At 38.4% G+C, this 23135-nt stretch overlaps 1 protein-coding gene across 1 annotated transcript in view; it reads left to right on the top strand.

Annotated features, from left to right (window-relative positions):
- Positions 1-585: 585 nt before the first annotated feature.
- LOC125242105 (orexin/Hypocretin receptor type 1-like) overlaps positions 586-23135 on the top strand; it is a 59505-nt gene continuing 36955 nt past the window's right edge. Inside the window, exons 1-2 of the mRNA XM_048150816.1 lie at positions 586-1325; positions 18799-18946. Of these exons, the coding sequence (XP_048006773.1) occupies positions 645-1325; positions 18799-18946 (829 nt within the window). The 5' untranslated portion in view covers positions 586-644. The remainder of the gene's footprint in view (positions 1326-18798; positions 18947-23135) is intronic.

The following is a 23135-nucleotide window of genomic DNA, read 5'->3' as shown; positions in this document are numbered from 1 at the left end:
GCATAATTCTGTTTACGCCGATTGTTTTTATGAATAAAATTAATTCGCATAATTGTATTTGGCATATTTCTTAAAATCAGAATATCCACCCATACTAAATGCTGTTAAGAGAGTCGGTTTGGTTAGGTTAGAACTGCGACCTCAACAAATAAAACATTTTGTCAAGAATTTCGGTTAGGTTAGGTTAGAACTGCAACATTAATATAGTAGTATTACCTATAATAAAAATTCTGCGTAGTAAATTTCCACTAAACCATGTTATGCAGAAATAATTTATGCATAAAAACCATTCGGCGAATAACCTTTATGCATGAAATATATTCGGACAAACAAAAATATGCCTAGACAAATTATGCGTAACTATACTATGCCATAACAGATTATGCGAAAGGTGAATTATGCCACTATAGATTATGCCAAAAAGAATTCTCGATTGTAAAATTATGCCAAAACAAGGGGAACCGTTTTTAATATATATACTGTTGTCTCCTAATATCATTAATATTTAAAGTTCGCACAAACTTGAACACTTGAACCATTGTTTTAATTAGAATTTCCTTTCACAGATGGGCGGACCGCAGAAGTTAGCAGATAAACTTTGAACTCGGATTATGGAAGAAAAATGACAAGATAACAACTTCAAGATGATGTCTCGGGCTGATTCTCGGCTTAGTAAAGTCATAATGATTCTTTTATGGAACCTGTGCGTTAGTTCAGAAAGTCTTAACGGCAAAAGCAATTTAACTATGTTAAATGAATTCTTAGATAGTAAATCAATAGACCTAAATGATTATCTCGAAAGAGATACTCTTTATAAAACGCGGAATGAAGAAAAAGAAATAATTAATAATACTGAATATAAGGAAGTAAATTCAGATAGTATAAGAAACGAAATTAATGATAAAGATAAAATAGTTTCAAATCGAAGTGATATAGAATTTGCAAGAATCATGGCTGAAGATGCAACGACAGAAGTTGACAACTATTCAACAACAGAATGTCCTGGAGAAGAGGACTATTGTAATATGACGAGAGAGGAGTATGAGGAAATGCTGCAAGATTACATATTTCCTAGACCTTTTGAATGGGTTCTTATAACGACGCATGCGATAGTGTTTGTGATTGGGTTGATCGGGAACGCTCTTGTGTGTATCGCGGTGTACAGGAACCATTCTATGAGAACTGTGACGAACTACTTTATTGTGAATCTTGCGGTGGCTGACTTCATGGTGATCTTGATATGTCTGCCTCCGACAGTGTTGTGGGACGTGACAGAAACATGGTTCTTCGGCACTGCCATGTGTCGAATAGTGCTGTACTCTCAGGTAATAATTTGTTATTTCAAGTAGATTTGTTAAATTTATTTTAAAACGAAGGGTACACGGAGAGAAAATATCTAGTCACTTCGATATTTTGAGTCATCGCGGTTTGAAAAGAACACTTTTAACAATTACCCATATTTTTTTTTTGTAGGTAGACGTGATTTTAAAGTGAGAAAATAATTAGTTAAGAAGAATTTTGAGATTAAAATATTATTTTTCTAAACAATGGATTATACGTATTTTTCCGTGAACCCTTCAAATTTAATGTTCATAGACTCTTGAAAAACAATTATACGGGATTCTGTGAAAATAATAATCTTAAAACCAGACAAAACAAATAGCACATTCAATGTAAATTAGCATGGTACAAGGAATTCGGGCTTCAATAAAAAAGATTTTCTCATTAGCAAATTGATGCTCCAGCTAATTTCAACACTACAAATATTAAATTGGTTACATTTGTCTACGCGCATGAAATTTTGGGATTCGCTTTGCTAATAAGTACCAGGATTATACAGACAGACTAAAGCAACTGCCATTGACCTTCAAACCATCCAGAAGGCAAACTAGGCGGTCGATTTCGGACGGTCTAGAACGCAAAATGACTAGTGTAATTATTAAGTCTATATCGCTATTAGTCTAGGTCGTAAACGGTCTAGAACGCAAAATGACCACTTTTTGTATTACCACATTTATACAACGTGTTTCCGGTATCACTCAAAACCTCAGACACCCCAACAGATTTTTATTTTTTTTTAACTCATCTAGAGTATTCATCTTTTAATCTGATGGTTACTTTTTTTTAAATTGAATTTTTAGATTTCTGTACAGCTCTACTTGACTTTTAGCTCTACATTCAATAAAATAATTGCTAACTACAATCATAAACCATAAAACTATTTATTTGTGTACGTTACTGCAACGACATAAGGTTTACCAATAGGCAGCTAAGATGTCATTGTAAAACACTTTAAAGCTTTGTCACAGTAAACTTCAAATTGATGGACAGGTAATCGCAGTAAGCAAATTTAAACCTAATATTCAGAATGACAAGGTTGTAATTAGGTACGAGTTCAATTTGTTATGACTTATGATAAACATTAAGATTAAACTGTCAAACTCGTAGCGGAAAAAATAATCGCCCAAGTAACCAGCCAGTATTAATACCCCTAAATACTGAAAAAGGTAAACAACCTCTAGCAATGCGATATACACAATGTTGTATTACGAATACAATAGAATAGGCACGTAAAAAATAACTAATCATACTAATTTAAATAAAAATATTACCCCCATCAAGATATAGCTCAATCGATTCTACTCTCGATTCTGAACAAACGGTTTTCAGGTTTTTAGTGTTAAGTGAAACACGGTGTATACATCACCGCTGGCCCAAGACCAATTTGCACAGAATAATATAATAATGAATAATAAATAAATATTATAGGGCATTCTTACACAGATTGATTGAGTCCCACGGTAAGCCCAAGAAGGCTTGTAAGTGCCACATGTACTGCCACATAAATGTGATCGCCATCGATTACTGAATAAGAAAAATTGGTTCCTGATTAAATTTCACCGTGTATAATATACAAATAATTTATACATAGAAAATATCCTTGACTAAGGAATAAATATCTGTGCTCTTCACAGAATAAGGACCCCGCTTCCGCAGGAGTTAGATAAAATGGAAAAATGTTGTAGACATTTTGCGTTCTACGAGTAGACCATATGCGATATAGACAATATTTCATTGTTATTCAGATTCTCAGGTTTAATCATGATGATTAATTCAGATTGGTCAAGTTTTGAAGGAGAACACATTCGAGAGCGTCACCTCAATTTTAAGGATTTTTCGCAACATCTTTCACAAGTACAACCAGGGAACAAATCAAATTATTTTATTGAATATTTTTTGATTTGTTCTTTTTTCAAGTAGTCACACTACTATATATAAATTATAAATTGAAATAGATATCATACACGAAAGAAAAAACGACAAGGCCCACTGGTGGCCGAGCCGGGAATCGAACCCGGGTCTTCAGCTTACGCGGCTAACGTCTTTACCACTAGACCACCCGCCTGCCCGCGGCGCGCGTATCGCGTATGATATCTTTTTCAATTTATAATCTTTCACAAGTATTATTTCATTGAAATTCCATGGAAATTCCCAGATTGAAGGTGCCTTCTCTCCATTTAGTTTTCTTTTCTGCTGCGTCTTAAATAGGCATTGTACCAAGGATGCTGGCGACATTTCCTCGCTGTCTGGCAATCCTGATACGTTGTACCAGGAAGTGCTCCTCGGTCACCAGATATTTTTTTACGGAACCCTCTATAGGCACAAGTCTGACAAATCTTTTCGGTTTTTCTTCTTACCCACTCTTCTGTTTACAAACCTACGCGACTGGAAACACAATTAAAGTACGCATTTTTATAAATAAAGGAAGGATGGCCGTCTTTCCTTATCTTTGATCGTTACTTCCTTGGACTTTGGGGTTCTATTATAAATATTCTTATTTTAAACAAAAGTTGAATACAATTTGAGTAATCATGGAAGGTACTGACGAGGACAAAGGTGCCCCTTATCTGAGAATACCATGGCGCATTGTGAAATTATTAAGACCATTCTTATATTCGGGGTCATTAATGACAACATACTGACTTTAAGCGGCCGTTTAGAGTCAGGCAGGATGTTTATGACTCGAATAAAACTAAAATTGGATGTAAACAATAGACTTATATTGACCGGGATATAGACCGTGATTACCTTTTTGATTTTTGTCGAGCTCCCGATATTTCGACGCAGTTGCATGCATCATGATCACGGAAAACTGACGAAGGCGGGTGGATGTCAAAGTTGCGTAGACAGCGCGCGACTATACCCTTTTTCGCGCGCGTCGGCTGATGAGTTCACTTCAATGATCATGATGCATGCAACTGCGTCGAAATATAGGGAGCTCGACAAAAATCAAGAAGGTAATCATGGTCTATATCCCGGTCAATATAAGTCTAATGAAAAAGTAACCGTGAATCATTCAAAATTCTTATTGGATGTAAACAATATTTATTTTCAAAGTACAGGCCCCGTAGCCGAATGGCATTTCTCCGACGCCAAACGAAAGCGATACGCCGCTGGCTCTGTCGCGCCAATACGCAAGCGCGATAGAGATAGATATCTACTAGCGCTTCGTTTCGTGAGCGTTTCGTGAGCGATTGTGCCATTCGGCTAGCCACCCTGATGTACACTTGTCCGTGCTCAAAAACAGACAGAGTTGTACAAAATTTATATCTATGACATAGGTATAAGTATGCCTCAGCTCATAATTCTGACAGAGCTCTGTCAATAATTCTGACAGACTTGTCGGATACCGCTGTTTCTCGAAGACTTTTGGATGCATATCTACTATTAAGCTCCGCAAGCATCTTCTGAGAGAAGAATTCGGATAATGTTCACCAACATATATATATTTACTAGCCACCAACATATAACTAGCTTTTGTTAAATTCGAAAATTGCGAAATTCTCCATACAAACTTCCACCCCCCATTTTAGGGAAGTGGGGGATTAGAAAGAAATAAAAAAAGTCTTTCAACTATCTCTACTTAAAAAAAACCACGTCAATTAGTCGCTCCGTTTAGCCGTGAAAGACGGACAAACAAACAGACACACACTTTCCCGTTTATAATATTAGTATGGAAGTATGGATTATATATATTAGTCTATTTTTATATAAATATTACAGAAGTATTACCCCCTTATTCATAAACGTACACTAAAGTTATCAAGCCGATAAAGTTCGTTTGTCCCTTTCTTTCACACCAATACGTCGGAAAGGGACAAACGAACTTTATCGGTTTGATAACTGAGTACGTTTATGAATAAGTGGGTTAGTATTTAACCTTAGTTTTGTTTTATCTTTGATGTCACGATTATATTTGTCTCTGTTAGCTATTAATTTCTCCTGCACCAACATATTATGTCTCTGTTTAACCCAATGGTTGACTAATAAAGAATGCATTTTGGCATTAAGTCCGCCATTTGTACAAGTTTCTTTGTTGTGCAATAAATTTTAAATAAATAAATACCGTACCTATTCATGTACACAAAATGTAGTAACTAAATTGCTGAAAATCCTCTTAGATTTGCCTAAAATCGTAATAACTGAATTCTAGCAACGATTAATTATACGTAAATGACCTTCCAGTAAATTTAACAGTCACGCGACTGAAAAAGACATGAATACATAATCCCCTGTCCCTTGTGAGCGAGTGTAGCTCGGCCTTTATTTTGGTACGAATTCATTAAGCGTTTACCATGAGTTATAGAAGTTTTAGAGTTAGGTACTCGAACAGATATTCATGTGGTAGGGCACAGCACAGCGGATATCATCACGCTCGAATCTAGAGCAGAGCCCAACTGGGGAAGTACCTCCGCCTTACAGAAGATCGCAGCCAAATAGCACTAGACCCTACTCATAGTGTTGTGTTCCTACCGGTGAGTAAGGCTGCCAGAGCTCAACGAGGGTGCGGTGTGCTGATGACGGAAGGACCTACGAAACTACTTTGTTCCGGCTACTGTCTTTTGAGTCGTCGGCAACCCGAGCCCTCCTTAGAACTTGTACAATCCTTTCTGCTGTGCGTTTTAACACAGCAAAAGGGAGTGTACAAGTTTTTAATGGGCTGGCAACTCGCATGTGACACTCATTGAGTTGCAGGCGTCCATTGGTTACGGTGACCGCTTACCATCAGGCGGACCGTATACTTGTTTGCCACCGACGTAGTATTAAAAAAAAAAGATATATGAAGGAAGGAGATCGGACATACCTTATCAGCAGAGATCGGACGGATTTGCGACATTCTTAGTGACTTACGTCATTTTAATGACTTTTAGTATGAGATGACGCACAAAAATCCGAACTCTGCTTATCAGTCATAATAAATTAATAAAGTTCTTGAATCCACACGCTCTTCGAGATGGACACTCCTATTGGGTTGTAGTGTAGTGTGACAACCCTGATGATATATAACTCATCTCATACAGAGTGACAACCCTATGCTCATGCAGCTGTGTGTTATGGATCATAGAGTTGTCACTCCTCCTCCTCACTCGGGTTCCTCGCCGTCTCCAACGTTGTTCGCATCATCGGCCCCCAAGGCCGATTCAATGGCATCGATTAGCCAATCGAATCGACGCCAGCGAACCAGCCAAAACTCGCCGCCTGACCCCAGCTGGTAGTCTAGGTGGTAGAATTCGCCTGCGGGACCAGTGACGCCCAGCTCCAGCCACATCAGTTCTTGAAGGCCGGGCATGGGGTTAACAGGGCATAGCACGGGGTGCCCCATAGGCGCCCCAAAAACGCAAACATACTCCCCGCCTGCGGGCACATTGCGCAAGGCCGAGAGCAATAGAGTTACGTTATAATTTAAGGCGAATAAACGCGCGGTCGCGCGCGCTCCAGGATAGCATTGAAGACAAAATCCACAACGATGGTAGCCATGATAAAGTAGGAAGACAACTTAACCCGATAGCAAGCTAGAGATTAATAATTACAATCTTCTAAAAACAATAAGATCTACCATCATATGATCACATTCCTTCACCCAAATAAGGAGCCATTACCTCCGCAGTCGAGAAAGTGTCCAATAACGCATATGCAAACAAATACCATAACAGCAACCTAGATATGATTTAACTCATGTTACAGTAACTGCACTCATATACACACCTATACACTATACACATATAGCTATCTTAAACTTAGGTATAATGATTTTTTTTGTATATCCAAATAGCAATAAGATTTTTTTATTATATTAAGAACCTAATTAATTAATTTGTTTTGCCGTGCCTAAAATTATTTATTTTCTGCGCACCGTACCAACCTGGTTGCACCCAATTCACATCGACTCCTTTGACGGTGTATTGAAGGAATCCGTGGAACGTTTGTTAAATGTCTCCCTAAATCCAGATCAGTGGGCTCTAGCGTCCTTGCCCATACGGAAGGGTGGATTGGGTATACGACGTGCTCGGGATATTAGTCTGCCGGCCTTCTTAGCATCGTCAGAGGGGGTCGTGGGTCTTGTTACTAAAATACTATCTTTGAATGACGACATAGCCACGATTCCTTTCGCGTCTGATGCTGTGGCGGCCTGGCAGACTTTAAACCCAAATACATCGTTGCCGGATAAACCGCACATACAACGGATGTGGGATGAAATAGGTGTGAGACGGGTTTTTGATAGCCTGCTGGAAAATGCTGTAGGTGCAGATAAGGCGAGACTTTTGGCTGTTGCAAGGCCTGAAGCTGGTGCATGGCTACAAGCACTACCCTCTCCGCACATAGGTACTCTTCTCGACAACGACTCAATGCGGGTGGCTGTCGCTCTTCGCCTGGGCTGCGATGTTTGCGAACCTCATAAATGCATCTGCGGCTCTATGGTGGAGAGTAATGGCCATCATGCGTTGAGTTGTTGTCGGTGTATGGGGAGGTTTCCACGGCACCATGCCCTTAATGACATTATTAGGAGAGCACTTGTGTCGGCAAATGTGCCGTGCATGTTAGAACCTCCAGGCCTCAGCCGGTCCGATGGAAAAAGGCCAGACGGGCTAACACTCGTACCGTGGGAGAAGGGTAAGTGCCTACTCTGGGACGCTACGTGTGTCAGCACGTTTGCCGCCTCGCACATCGGCCGGACAGTCCGGACTGCTGGAGCAGCGGCTGAACTAGCAGCATCACGGAAGCGCGACAAATATTCGGCGCTGCTGTCGCGCTATCTATTTGTCCCGTTGGCAGTGGAGACGTCGGGGTGTTGGTGTGCGGAGGGGAGAGCCTTTTTGATCGAATTGGGGCGGCGGCTCAGCGAGAGAGGCCATGACCCTCGTTCCGGGTCTTTTCTGATGCAAAGGCTGTCTATCGCAATTCAGCGTGGGAACACATCGAGTGTGATGGGCACCTTTGCATCTGAGAGGGCTCGGAACGAGTTTTGTGAATAGAATTTAGTTTTATAGTCTTGTTAGTTTTAATAGAGTAGTATTATATTAATTAGTATTTTTAAGTTAGTTTTACATGTACCGATGACTTTTGAATAAATGCTTTTTCCAATTAAGAATCTATAATCAATTCAAAATGTATCCCAGTAGAAATAAGTAAAAAAAAAAAAAAAAAAAAAAGTAAAAAGCCAAAAACAGTTGTCATGTATTATCCAACTATTTTTGACTCAAAAAAAAAGGGGAAAGCTGTAGTGTAGTGTGACAACCCTGATGATATATAACTCATCTCATACAGAGTGACAACCCTATGCTCATGCAGCTGTGTGTTATGGATCATAGAGTTTTACGATGTAATTATAAATAATCATAAAGTTTATGGTATAATTAAAGTAATGATTATTGGTCATAAAACATACAATAAAATATAATGTTAAAACAGATGGGAATGACTATTGACCGTGACCAGGATAGTATATAAGCACGATTTTTATTGAATAAATATAGAGTATTGACTTGACTTTTGAGTTATCATTACACCCGAAGCACCCCACACTTCAGGGTTCTAATCTTTCACCATTTCAATATCTGTGAACATGCGAACAACCAGCAGTCGTGTCATCACGCATGCACACAACGACAACTGGGTAGCTCAATGAGCTAATAAGTGTGACACTGTGCTGGATACGTATCCGAAAGGCACAAACGCTCACGAAACGCTCACGAAACGAAACGCTCGTAGATAGGTAGTAAATGTGCGTATTGGCGCGACAGAGCCAGACTACCTTTCGCGGCGTTTTGTTTTCGTTTCTCGTCGCAGAAATGCCATTCGGCTACGGCATCAGCTCTAATTAACACAAGTCAAATTATATTCTATTGAAAATGTTTCAACTTGCACTCAAGCACTCACTTTTTCTTTCATGATGTGTAATTAATTTTGGTTTCATATTCATATTTATTTATTCAATAACAATATAACATTGTCTTTGAATCTTAAATCTAGGCACACAAAAACAAAACATAATATATTTTGGAGAAACATGAAAAAAAAATAGGTATAATGCATATAATATATTATAAATATAAAATAATAATATATATGATTTTTTATTTCGAAGCACCTACTCTTCTTGATTATGTTTTTTATTTCCGCTACCCAAAGGTAGAGATCGCTCTTTAGCGATAAGACCGCCTGTTGTCTGCCTCTATTTATAATCATTTGTTTTGTCTCCACTGTATCTTTTGCTGAGGTGTGCCAATAAAGAGTATTCTATCTATTTATTTATCTTATCTATAAAGTGCAGAAGTAAAGCTAGTAATGTACTCGTACATTCAATAATTAATTTGTCAAAATAATGAAGTTTTAAAGTGAACAGTGTCCCCAAACGGCTAATTAATACTCTAATTCTAATTATTTCATAATGTTATCTTGTTATTTCCACCTTGACCTTACAGCCCCTACTAAGATTAAAAGTTTCACTTTTTAGAACACGAAAAATTTAAGTAATTTTTGGTTCTATCTAGTAGGTTCAGGACAAGGAGTAACAGTTTGGGAGCGCTGTTCACTTCCTAAATAGGCATTGTCATTTTCCGTGTCATTTATTATTGCCTTTCTATCACACCTATACGTCGGAAAGAGACGCTCAAACAAACGCTCTCGACTTTATAGGCTACTAGACTCTTATCTAATTTGGCACAAGAAATGATTGTTTCCTGTAGTATTTGACATAAGAAACCAATTTTTATAGACTTTGGGTATTAAAAGTGTATGGTGGCTACGTATTTTCGATTAAAAATGTGTGTAATATTTATTTTAACTTTGGCAACCGAAAACGCTGACGTAGTGACGTCATAGAACCTAACTTAACTTAATGCCGAGGCAATCACTGACATGATGAACTTTATGCCTCATAACAGTCATAACTTAAATGTCAGAAAATTTTGTGCTCAATTCGATTTACGTCATGCGCAGACAATCTATAGATTAACATTGCTAATGATGTTTTTGCCTAATTAAGTTAAAGAAAACTTTATAAATTTTTTTTTGTGGTTTTCAAGTCGTAATAAAATAAGGTAGTATTTTTTTTCGGTTAATTGGACAGTAATAAATAATATAAAATAAACTTTAAAAAAGGGTCAAGGTAGCCTATTTCCTCCCTGGTTTTTGAAGATAGAGCAAAGATTTTTTCAAATCAGATTAATATTATTTTTATCTGTGTCGGACCGTTTTGATTTTTTTTTGAACGTTTATGAATAAGGGTGTAAAATAGAGATGGGCCGAATATGGACTTTGCCGAATACGAATATTGGCCGAACATTCGGTTCAGCTCTCACCGAACCGAACATTCGGCCGAATATTCGGTTACGCCATATTTTTAAAGCGGATGTTAAGATTAAAACTATTAAATGATTGATAATGGTTACATATGTTACTACAACTATGTTCTTATGATTTAGTGGATAATATTTTTATTTAAATTAGAAAATACATACGTTTAGATCCACAGCGCAGGCTTCGTCATATAACAGAGTGTCCATCCACCTAAGGTTTCGTCAAAATAAAACATTACCATAACATACACTATCCGCAACACGCATCGTCAAAACTCAAGCACATACAAAAAAAAATGGCAAACACAATACCCTTAATAAAAACCTTATATCCCAACCCGGTCAGTACCCGGAACAAACGTCCCCAAAATACCAGCCGCGTTGCCGCGCTGTATAGCCAACGATATACGTTGTACCAGGTACGAACCCGATCTAATAGGATCGCAACCCCTATCCCGCAAGCGTCTACCCAGGGCCTTCACAAAATCCTTGGCTTCGGCGCACCAGGGACCAGCCGACTCAACCGCAACAGGGACAGAATCGTACACCGGCTTCAAGTTCGAGTACTTGGCATGCTTTTGCCTTGCCGCGTACTCCGCCGCCCCGCCCGCCGCACGCGTAGTCTGTGCCAGATGTGATGGAGCAAACGTGCTCACACACGTAGCATCCCACAACAGACTACGACCTTTAGCCCACGGAACGAGAGTGAGACCGTCAGGCCTCTTTCCATCCGTACGACTAAGGCCCTGGGGCTCCAACACGCACGGCAGGTTCGCCGACACCATCGCCCTGCGAACGATATCATTAATCGCATGATGTCGAGGAAACCTACCAGCAAACCGCGCACAACTCAGCCCATGGTGCCCATTTGCCTCCACCGTTACACCACAGACACATGGATGAGGCTCACACACAGTACACCCGAGCCTTAACGCAGCACCAATCCTCAAGGAGTCGTTATCCAACAACGTACCCAAGTGCGATGATGGCAAGGCGTGTAGCCAGGCCCCAGACTCGGGCGCTACTGCCGCCTTTAACCGAGCCAACTCAACCCCCGATGCGCTCTCCAGCAACTGTTCGTATGCCTGACGGCACAGAAGGTCATCCCACGATCTCTGAGCTCCGAGGTTGTCCGGTCTGGCCCCGCTGGAATAGCGAACAGCCCACTCATCAATGCGCCACCCACAAAAGGCATGTGCATATCGATCTCACGAACTGACAAAATACGCGCAACCAGACCCTGAGACGCGTGTGAAGATGCAAGAAAAGCTACAAGTCCCACATCCTGCATGCGACGCACCCCCAACCCGCCATGCCGAATGGGAAGAGTAGCTTGCAACCACTGGGATTCCTCAAACCGGACATTCAGGATGGACTCCAGACCGCTTTGGAGCACCTCATCGAATCTCATCACAACCTGCATATGCATCCAAGTCGGCGCCGTTCTCAAAGTGTATGTTACGCGTGGGATTGATATTGATTGATTTTAGTGGATAACTAAAACTTAGTTAAAACAACTCTGAAGTCTGAACTCTTCTCAACTCTTAAACTACGGTTTTGTAACTTTTTTACAAAAAATTGTATTTATATCTTGACGCATAGGTAATTATCTCTTTTAAGTAGTTCCTTAGAAAGCTACTAAAATAGTAGCTTATTATCCAATGGAATACGTAACATCTTTATTAGTTATTTACTTTGTTAATTCGGTAAATATTCGGCAATGCCACCAAATTATTCGGCCGAATACGAACATTGAAAAACTTGCTGAATATGCCGAAAACCGAATATTTACCGAATATTCGGCCCATCTCTAATGTAAAACTTTAAAACTCGTAGTAGCAGCTTAGGCAGTTACCTCACATAAATGTACTTAGATTCTGAAGATGCGACGTAGGCAAGGCTCTAACGACTAAGCTAAGAGCTGTCGTCCAAATTGGTGGCGTTAATTGAAGGACACGCTTTGATCCTTATCCTTAATCGGAGACACGATCAAGTGGGACAAGAGACGCAAATTTTCCGGAAATATTAATAAATCTTGCCTTGAATATAAATATTATACACCGTGTTTTTTTTTTGCTTTCCGTTAAATTCGCTATAGGTTCATTATCAGGAACCACCCTGTATATCACTTTTATTTAAATTCGCAAAAAAAATTCATCATTTTTAACCCCCGACGCAAAAACGACGGGGTGTTATAAGTTTGACGTGTCTGTCTGTTTGTCTGTCTGTCTGTGTGTGTGTGTCTTTCTATGGCATCGTAGCTCCCGAACGAATGAACCGATTTAGATTTAGTTTTTTTTTGTCTGAAAACTGAGTCGGGAGTGTTCTTAGCCATGTTTCATAAAAATTGGTCTATGTCGCGGTCGGGGTTTTTTTCAAAATTTTAACTTTTAGGTTAAATAAATGAATTTATTAGTGTGAGAGGCCCTTAAGAATAACATTCAAGTTGGTATCAAGTGATAAGATTGACGGTACATGTCAAAACAAATAACATTAGGAATTGGTATAGGCTGTCACACATGTGTTCAGGAATTATCTTTATTTTTTTAATAACTCGATAACCGTAAGAGTTAAGACGCTAGTTTCTTAGAACAATTAATTGTATTTGATCTAAAGAACCTTCCCTTAAAGTTAAAGGAATTCAATAAAAACAGGGTGTAGACACATTGTACAAGGATTGACAGAGTCCCATCGGTAAGCTCAAGAGGGCTTGTGTTGTGGGTACTTAGACAACGATACTTAAACTCAGGGACTAGAACTTGTCTATTTATAATTTTAGTCTTCAAAATGTTAAATAGAGGTACATAAACTTAAAGTATCTAATGTAAACTTAAACTAGCTATTGTTATTAGAAATACAGTCCAAAAGTTTTCGGCCAAAACTAATTTTGTATACATGAGTAAAATAATTTGAAATGGAATATCGCTTAATATTTTGATTAAGTCCATTTCTTCTAATTTCATTTAGAAAACCGGTCTGGCCTAGCGCGTAGTTGCCCTGCCTGGGGTCCTGAGTTCGAAATAAGTATTTGAATATTTTTATATTAAAGGAAAAAATTTAAAAATTTACGCTTCCTGCGGAACTTGAACCCGCATCATTTGCAATCCGTGCAAGGCTCTTAACCTATTGAGCTACGGAAGCCACGCCGGACATCGCAAATCTTTCCATGCCTTTCCTTATGTACACACGTCTTGGGGTGACGTCTAGCGCCATCTACCAACAGACTATTACATCTTATAACGGCACTGGAGTCTCAAGTTATATTGAGAATTCACCAGTAACAATGTGCTAACCCATACTAATATTTTTTTTTTTTTTTTTATTAAGTATTTGAATATTATATATTATATAAATATATCGTTGTCTGAGTACCCACAACACAAGCCATCTTGAGCTTACTATGGGACTCAGTCAATATGTATAATAATGGCCTATAATATTGATTTATTTCTACAGTTTTAATCATGAAACTACCGTAAGACACTGACATGTAAAACCGGGTAACACGTAAAATTGTCGAAGGTCGATCGACATGTTTCGCTCCGTAACGAGGAGCATTTTCATTGCGCACGCGCGATCGGGCATCGCGCGTGCTCAATTTTTTTACGTGAGTTACCCGCTTTTACATGTTTAATATTTCTACAAACATAGCCTTTATTACAACATCCGTATTAATAATGTCACTAAATTTTCCTACTTCTATTTAATAAAATTCTCTCTACACAACTCTGCAATATTACTAAATATGAATAAGCTTATAATGAATACAGCATAAGTCAGAAATCTCATCAAAGGATTAATTAACATATTTGAAGGATACATTAACACTTCGTTTTCACATGGCGTTAAATCTACATACTAAATATTCATCATTAGAAGCTTTGCATGTACGAGATTTATTCTATGTTGTTCTTGGAACTTTCCTCCGCTTCTTTAAACGGAGGAAAAGCTATTTTTTTTTAATATTCTTGCGATAAAGCAAACACACCAAGGTAAACAGAAGGTAAGCTTACTGTTTTAGAAATAGCTACGTACAGCCGCCGTCATATACCAACATCATCCTCCTTGCGTTATCCCGGTATTTGCCACGGCTCATGGGAGCCTGGGGTCCGCTTTGACAACTAATCCCAAGATTTGGCGTAGCCACTAGTTTTACGAAAGCGACTGCCATCTGACCTTCCAACCCGAAGTGTCACTATTTATTTTATTTAATCTTTATTGCACAAAATAAAACAGCGTACAAAAGGCGAACTTAATGTCGTAAGGCATTCTCTACCAGTCAAGCATTAGGCAAAGCAGAAAAAGTTGTAGGCGGTGCAAAACGTGATTAAAACAAAACAATTAGGTACTTAAATTAGGACACAATACATACAACCATAAATAATATATAAACATACACAAAATACATACATAATATTAATACAAATACATGTAAAATACATATACATAATATGAAATCAGATGAAACTCACGAATCAATAGCAACAACAACTTTCATCACCTGCCAGCAAAATACTCATTTAGGGCTTTTAAAAGTAAACCTGCTCGGACAATGCCTAATTTTGACAGGGAGACTATTCCAAACTAGGCCTTATTGGAATTAGTCCGGTTTCTTCACCGAAAAGCGACTGGCAAATATCAAATGACATTTCGCTTAGGAATAAACTCGACGAGCCGGGGTTCGAACCCGTAACCTCCGGAAAGTAAGTCGCACGCTCTTACCTCTAAAGTAAAATTCATAATCCTACGGACTAAATTGACAAATGACTGACAGATAAAATGATACCAGGAACAGCAAAATTAAAATAGGGAAGGGTATATGTCGATAACAATATATCGACAAGTTGTAAAGTACATACAACAGACAAGTTTAAATCAAGAATAAGTATATTAGTTTCAAATAAGAGGTACACATTTTGGTTTGTTCTATGTATCTTCGAGGTAGTGGATGGATGCCACGCATTTTTACCTACTAGTTTTAAAACATAAAAAGGTTTCCGAGCCTGTAGGTAAAAAATAAAATACCATGTCCGACGATAATCAATTATCTGTCACGCTATGGCAAGTATGTCATAAATATCTATATAATTTTCGAATAATATTATTGCTGCTTCGAAATAAAAAAAATATCTCTAATTAGCGGTCTACAGACCTTTTGATCTGTCGAAATCACAGAAAAAGTTGGTATATTGATTAGCCGATTAAATTGCCAATTTCATTGTCCCGTCTGGGTGCACCTTAAATCTACGATGTAATCATAATTTTAATATCGGTAAGAACGACACTGGCCAAACTGTGGCAACATTCGTTCACACTTACTTGTCAATTTGGTCCGTAGGTTTATGGATTTTACTTTAGGCCACCTTCGGTTTTCGGATAGAATGTTTGTGACCCTATTTATAGGTTTGGTTGTAGACTGCAACAGTCTGGCAAAAAAGTGTACAAAATAATAAAGTGCCACCATCTATGTAAACCGTTTTGCATCTGGCAACTATTGTGACACTTTTGTATTAGAATAGTATGTGTTGCTATAACAAAAAAAAAACAATTTTTTACTCTTTTATATTATAGGTACATACCAAGCTCGCCCGAAGGCCTTACTAATATTTTTATATTAAAGGAAAAAGGAAAAGTGTGACACCCCCAGCATGATTTGCGATTTCTTTCTTGCGCATGTTTATAAATATAAGTAAGGGGTGTATTTTGATGGGCCAGTGAGGGCTGCTAGCCCTAAAAATAACCTGTTTCGCAAAACCTGTTTTTTTTTTTTAAATCTGTAAACGCGGTCCTGTCCAATTATATTTTTGTCCCTCTTGCCGTAGAAACCACTGGCTGTTGGTGCGCAGAGGCCAAAACCTTTATTAGAGAATTGGGCGGGAGGCTGAGCGAGCGTGGTCATGACCCCCGCTCCGGGTCGTTCCTGTTGCAAAGGTTGTCCATCGCGGTTCAACGTGGCAACGCGGCGAGCGTGATGGGCTCCTTTGCAGCTTGAGGGACTCGGAGTGGATTTAGTGAGTAGTTTATTTCTAATTTTATTTGTAATTATTAATTTATTTAGTTATTTGTATATATAGTATAAGTCTTAATTGTAATTATTTTATTTCCATTAGAAGTTTGATATTGAAAATTAAATCAGTTTTCTATACTAAAACATATTCATCTCCTCCAATATGCATTAGAATGTAAGGCGCCGCCATCGCATATTATAATCTGTAAACGAAAATCTTTATTAGTTTTAAATGTAAGACCGTTCACATAGCAGTAGGTACGGCATTTGGTAGCTGCCGTCACTGACCCGCTAATAAAAAACACTATACAAGTATACACCCTTGTATACAGCTCCTAAGGGATGTATAAGGATGTTATTGAGAAGTTTGTGAACCATCAAAATAATTGCTCTGACATTTAGATTACGATAATAATTGTATATTGTACACGTAAAAGAGCTTATTATAAGCCTATGAATAAAGAATAAGTTCCTACTCAGAACACCCAGACGGCAACTGCGCAAAATAGTAAGGATTAATTACAGGCCCCGTAGCCGAATGGCATTTCTCCGACGCCAAACGAAAGCGATACGCCACTGGCTCTGTCGCGCCAATACGCAAGCGCGATAGAGATAGATATCTACTAGCGCTTCGTTTCGTGAGCGTTTCGTGAGCGATTGTGCCATTCGGCTAGCCACCCTGGACACAATACACTGAACAAACACCTCAATAACATAGGTATATCCGATAGCCCCATGTGCAGCGCGTGCATGGAAGCAGAAGAGACCACCAAATACTTTATTCTGGAGTGTAAACAGGTAGAAGTATAATTATAGGAACAAGTACCTAGGTACGCCGAACACACTAAAAGAGGTATTTAGCAACCTGAAAACACTGCTAGGATTTGTAGAGGAGCCTGGGGTGGCTAGAGTAGTGCTACGTCGTCAAATTCACGGAAAATAAGCACAATAGTTGTCAACTAAAGAATAAGTTCATTGACTATCGACTTTGAGCGGGTGTGGATTTACTACTAGCACAGAATATAATATATAATAGTACAAGTACAGAAGGCCCACCGCTTTAATGTTCACGACATGCCGCCTTTTTAAATGCCTACAAAATTCTTACAAAGAAACGAGCCGCACGTGCGCGGTGTCCGGCGATAGGGATGCCTGGGGATTAAAACGAATTCATATTCAGATAAAATATTATACTATTATATTCAAGTCTTGGGTACTTTCTAGGTATATCTATAGTATTTATATATTTTTGTTTAAGTTCCAACATCGCAAGCCTTACTGAACCTTACCAGGGTACATATTAATAGTAGATCTGTGTAAAAATGTCCTATGGTATTTATTTTATTCATGATATCTATTTAACTAAGCATTATTAGCCATTCCACAAGCGGACATCGTATAAGAACCTTAAAAAACTCGCGACGTAAAGAACGTGCGAACGTGCGTTCCGTGAGAACGCGCGCCACCCCTGATTAGGCCGCGAACTCGCGGCCGCAAGCATGTACTTGCAGCGCGGCGATAGAAACGCGGAGTGAGCCGCCCCTGCTACTAGCCAACGTCGCTAATAATCAACATAAATTAATGTTTATAGCCAGAATAACGACAGTAATTAGTTGGCGAACAACGCTTGTCGTGTTGACCCGACGCTTCGTAGACGAGTAAATTTGTTTCAGACTTTAATGTCCTGGCGATAATTGGACTGAGGTTAAGTGCTTATAGGCCTTTCTACGTAATTACTGGAGCCAACGTCACAGTTGCTTACGCGTATCGTTGCTAGCTCTCACTATTGGTCTTCTGTAGTGGCGTGACAGAGACAGAGTGCGATTCGATCGCCACGTAGCGTCAACGATTGTCACTCCGGATAGGCCGGCTGGTTGGCCGGTATTATTTTCAAGTAAGTAAAGCTGTTGCGAATCGGACTCGCGCAAATATGATTCAGTACAACTTATCTTCAAAAACGGAAAAAATTAAGCCTAGTTTACCCACTGGGTTGGATGGTCAGATGGCAGTCGCTTTTGTAAGCGGAAAAAATTAAACCTAGTTTACCCACTGGGTTGGAAGGTCAGATGGTAGTCGCTTTTGTAAGAACTGTAAGCGAGAAGGTACCTTCCATGTATTTTATTTAGGTCTAATATATCTTTTCTTCCACAGTCAGTCTCCGTGACGGTATCAGTCCTTACACTGACGTTCATCTCCGTCGACCGTTGGTACGCCATCTGCTTCCCGCTGAAGTTCAAGTCTACCACGGGCCGCGCGAAGACCGCTATCCTGATCATCTGGCTCATCTCTCTGTTGTTCAGTAAGTATTTGTTTAGTTTTATTGTAACCCAAATAATTGTACATACATACATATAATCACGCCTGTGTCTCATGAAGGGGTAGGGAGATCACATGAAACTACTAAAGCTTCAGTGCCACTCTAGGCAAAAAAGGGGTTGAAAGAAAACGAAACTGTGACATTACAGTGATAGGCTGCCAGCTTCTTGCCTACGCCAAATAATTGTATAGCTACAAATTTAAAATTTTGAAAAAAACCCCCGCATAGTGCACCGATTTTCATGAAACATGGCTAAGAACACTCCCGACTAACTCAGCTTTCAAAAAAAAAACGAAATCTAAATCGGTTCATCCGTTCGGGAGCTACGATCCCACAGACAGACACACACACACACAGACAGACAAACACACAGATAGACAGATAGATGAACAGACATACACACACGTCAAACTTATAACACCCCGTCGTTTCTGCGTCGGGGGTTAAAAATCATGAATCATTTTAAATTCAAAAAAACCGGCCAAGTGCGAGTCGGGCTCGCGCACAAAGGGTTCCGTAGCAGCAAATATAATAAACTTATTATGTCAATTTATACACCTGCCAAAATTACAGTTAAATCAACCTATCTCAAAAACTATAAGAGATACTTTGATCAAACCAAAAATCGTTGAAAGAGTTAATTAGCATGCATCACCTCTATTTTTTTTAGAATTTTATACCCCGTAGTTATAAAAATAGAGGGGGGGACATACTTTTTACGACTTTGAGAGCTGATATCTCAAAAACCGTTCACTTTAAGAAAAATGTTTTTTAGAAAACTTTATATCATTTTAAAAGACCTTTCCATTGATACCCCACACGGGTATGTACATCGAAAAAAAAATTTTCATCCCTCAGTTACATGTATGGGGGCCCCACCCCCAATTCTTTTTTTTTACTATTTAGTGTCATAATTTTGTAGCGGTTCATACAACACATATTCCCATCAAATTTCATCACTGTAGTACTTATAGTTTCCGAGTAAATCGGCTGTGACAGACGGACAGACGGACAGACGGACAGACGGACATGACGAAACTATAAGGGTTCCGTTTTTGCCATTTTGGCTACGGAACCCTAAAAACGAAATATATACGAATGATAGTATTTCAGTACATTACGCTACAAGTGCGCAAAATAGAAGAGTGAAGAAAGTATCAATTTCAATTTCCTCGTCGCACGTATATTAACGACGTTTTTCAGTAGGTTTAGTCAACCAATTCGAATTCTAGGCCAGTGTAGAACCTTTTCACAGTAAACGTTTAAGTGACTTCTATGACAAATACAGCACGGTGTCAATGAGACAGGGTTCTAGAGTGGCATAGGATTCAAATTGATTGACTGTTCTTACCTATGCCCTATTGGAGTTTCATCATAGGCACATAATTAAATACTGATCTGTGCACTAGTACGAAAAAAAACACCATTACATCGCCACTATGTTCAAATTTAAACATTTCTTTAGAACAATGAAAAATAAACAAATAATAACATAAACTGAAATAGATACCATACACTAAAGAAAAAGCGATCAAGCCCACTGGTGGCGACGGGTACCTCGGCGGTTGAGGTGGTGTAGCGGTTTATCACGTCAGCCGCGTTAGCTGGAGACCCGGGTTCGATTCCCGGCTTCGCCACCAGTGGGCTTGATCGGTTTTTCTTTACGCCGTGGCTTGCGTGGGCGACGGTCGCGCGATGGTCGTGCGACGACGATGCGACGCATACGAAATCAAACCTTATCGATATGGAAATATGAGACGCGACGGCGACGGTCGCGCGACCGTCGCCCACGCAAGACACGGCGTTAGTGTATGGTATCTATTTCAGTTTATAATTTATATATAGTAGTATTACTACTTAAAAAATAATTTGATTTGTTCCCTATATCGAAATAATAACATAAATTATAAACTTTTTAACAAAAAATAAAACCGCCTTCAAAAATAAGCGCGTTACAAAACACGGAGAAACTAAAAAGCCAAAAATAATAAACCTTTCAATTCAGATTTCTTATCGTATTGCAATAAGCTAAACATCCAAATTATAAACAAATCAATTATTTTTGTAGTCGGTACCAGACCTGTTCGTCGCCTTGCTATTGCCTGTTTGCCCCACCCAACCATACACAGGCTGGTACCGACTCCAAAAATAATTGATTTGTTTATAATTTGGATGTTTAGCTTATTGCAATACGATAAGAAATCTGAATTGAAAGGTTTATTATTTTTGGCTTTTTAGTTTCTCCGTGTTTTGTAACGCGCTTATTTTTGAAGGCGGTTTTATTTTTTGTTAAAAAGTTTATTTATTTGTTGATTTTTAGTGGTTCCTAGTGATATTATATGTATCAGTCCGAATACATGTACAGTAGTGAAAGAATTATCCTTTAACTCCTAACCATTGAGGAGTTGACCTTCCATCATCAGCTCAGTTGATTTTTAGTGGTTCCTAGTGATATTATATGTATCAGTCCGAATACATGTACAGTAGTGAAAGAATTATCCTTAAACTCCTAACCATTGAGGAGTTGACCTTCCATCATCAGCTCAGTTGATTTTTAGTGGTTCCTAGTGTTATTATATGTATCAGTCCGAATACATGTACAGTAGTAAAAGAATTATCCTTTAACTCCTAACCATTGAGGAGTTGACCTTCCATCATCAGCTCAGTTGATTTTTAGTGGTTCCTAGTGATATTATATGTATCAGTCCGAATACATATACAGTAGTGAAAGAATTATCCTTAAACTCCTAACCATTGAGGAGTTGACCTTCCATCATCAGCTCAGCGACATAAAATTATTACCATCAGACGTAAATACTGGTGTACCTTTGAAAAATAGACTAATAAAAACATTACATGTGCCTATAACATTTGAAGAGTTCCCTCGATTTCTCCAGGATTCCATCATCAGACCCTGACTTGGTGCCAATGGGACCATCTCGGGGTTATACCGGTTCGATCAAAAAAAAAATTTTGAAAATCGGTCCACGATTCTCGGAGATATCGAGTAACATACATACAAAAAAATAATAAAAAAAAAAAACATTCAGTCGAATTGAGAACCTCCTCCTTTTTTGAAGTCGGTTAAAAACCGAAATAAATTACACATATGAAAGAAAAAGTGACCAAGGCCTCCAAGGTCTGCCGCGATTGCAGAGTACGCTGGTTCGATTCCAGCATCAGGCACTGTTAGGCCTTGGTCACTTTTTTTTTCATATGTGTAATTTATTTCGGTTTTAATTTACATATATAGTATTGTGACTACTTTAAGATAGCACAAGTTGAAATATTTTCAATAGAATATAATTTGACTCGTGTTAATTAGAGATAACATAAATATTCTAAATTATTTAATGGGAAAAGCTATGACGTTATTGAAGGAATTCTCGAATTGTGCCTTACACTGCTTACACACTGAAAGCAAGATAAAGTTTCAAAAACACGAATCAGAATAAACCAAATATTCAAATTCACTAGAAATTCATTTTTCATCATGAAAGTTTTGATATCCCCTAGGAAAGGAACCTATATTTTGTTAGCTGCACCAACTTTCCACCAAGCGTCTGTTTTTGATGGCAGGGAAGCAATTGTTCTTTCATTACAAATAGTTCTAAGCACAACTTTCTTTGAACGAAAGGTTTTCTTAAAAAAATAGTACTTATAAATATATATTGTTGACTAATGACAAAAAAAAGTATTGGTTTATTAATTTTATTATACAATAAAAATAAAATAAAAAATAAATATTGGGGACACCTTACACAGATCAACTTAGCCCCAAACTAAGCAAAGCTTGGTAATTGGGTGCTAAGCGACGATATACATACTTAATAGATAAATACATATATATAAATATAAATACATGACTCAGGAACAAATATCAGTGCTCATCACACAAATAAATGCCCTTACCGGGATTCGAACCCAGGACCGCGGCTTAGCAGGCAGGGTCACTACCGACTGAGCCAGACCGGTCGTAAATTTTTTGAAATGTTTATTTTTGGACTGATTTTTATAGTTAGTTCTTTTATGTTAATTTTCATGATACTTAATAATGACAACATAGAAGTTAACGTTAACGTTAACGCACTGGAAAAAATATATTATTTCATACAAAATTTTGAAACACATTTTATTTACCTGATACCATTTTTAGTAAAATGGCAATTGT

The sequence above is a fragment of the Leguminivora glycinivorella genome, unplaced genomic scaffold (assembly GCF_023078275.1).
Source record: "Leguminivora glycinivorella isolate SPB_JAAS2020 unplaced genomic scaffold, LegGlyc_1.1 Scaffold6, whole genome shotgun sequence".
NCBI classification, from domain to species: domain Eukaryota; kingdom Metazoa; phylum Arthropoda; class Insecta; order Lepidoptera; family Tortricidae; genus Leguminivora; species Leguminivora glycinivorella.
The sequence above is the reverse complement of the archived record's forward strand: the minus strand, read 5'-3'. Positions and strand labels throughout refer to the sequence as shown.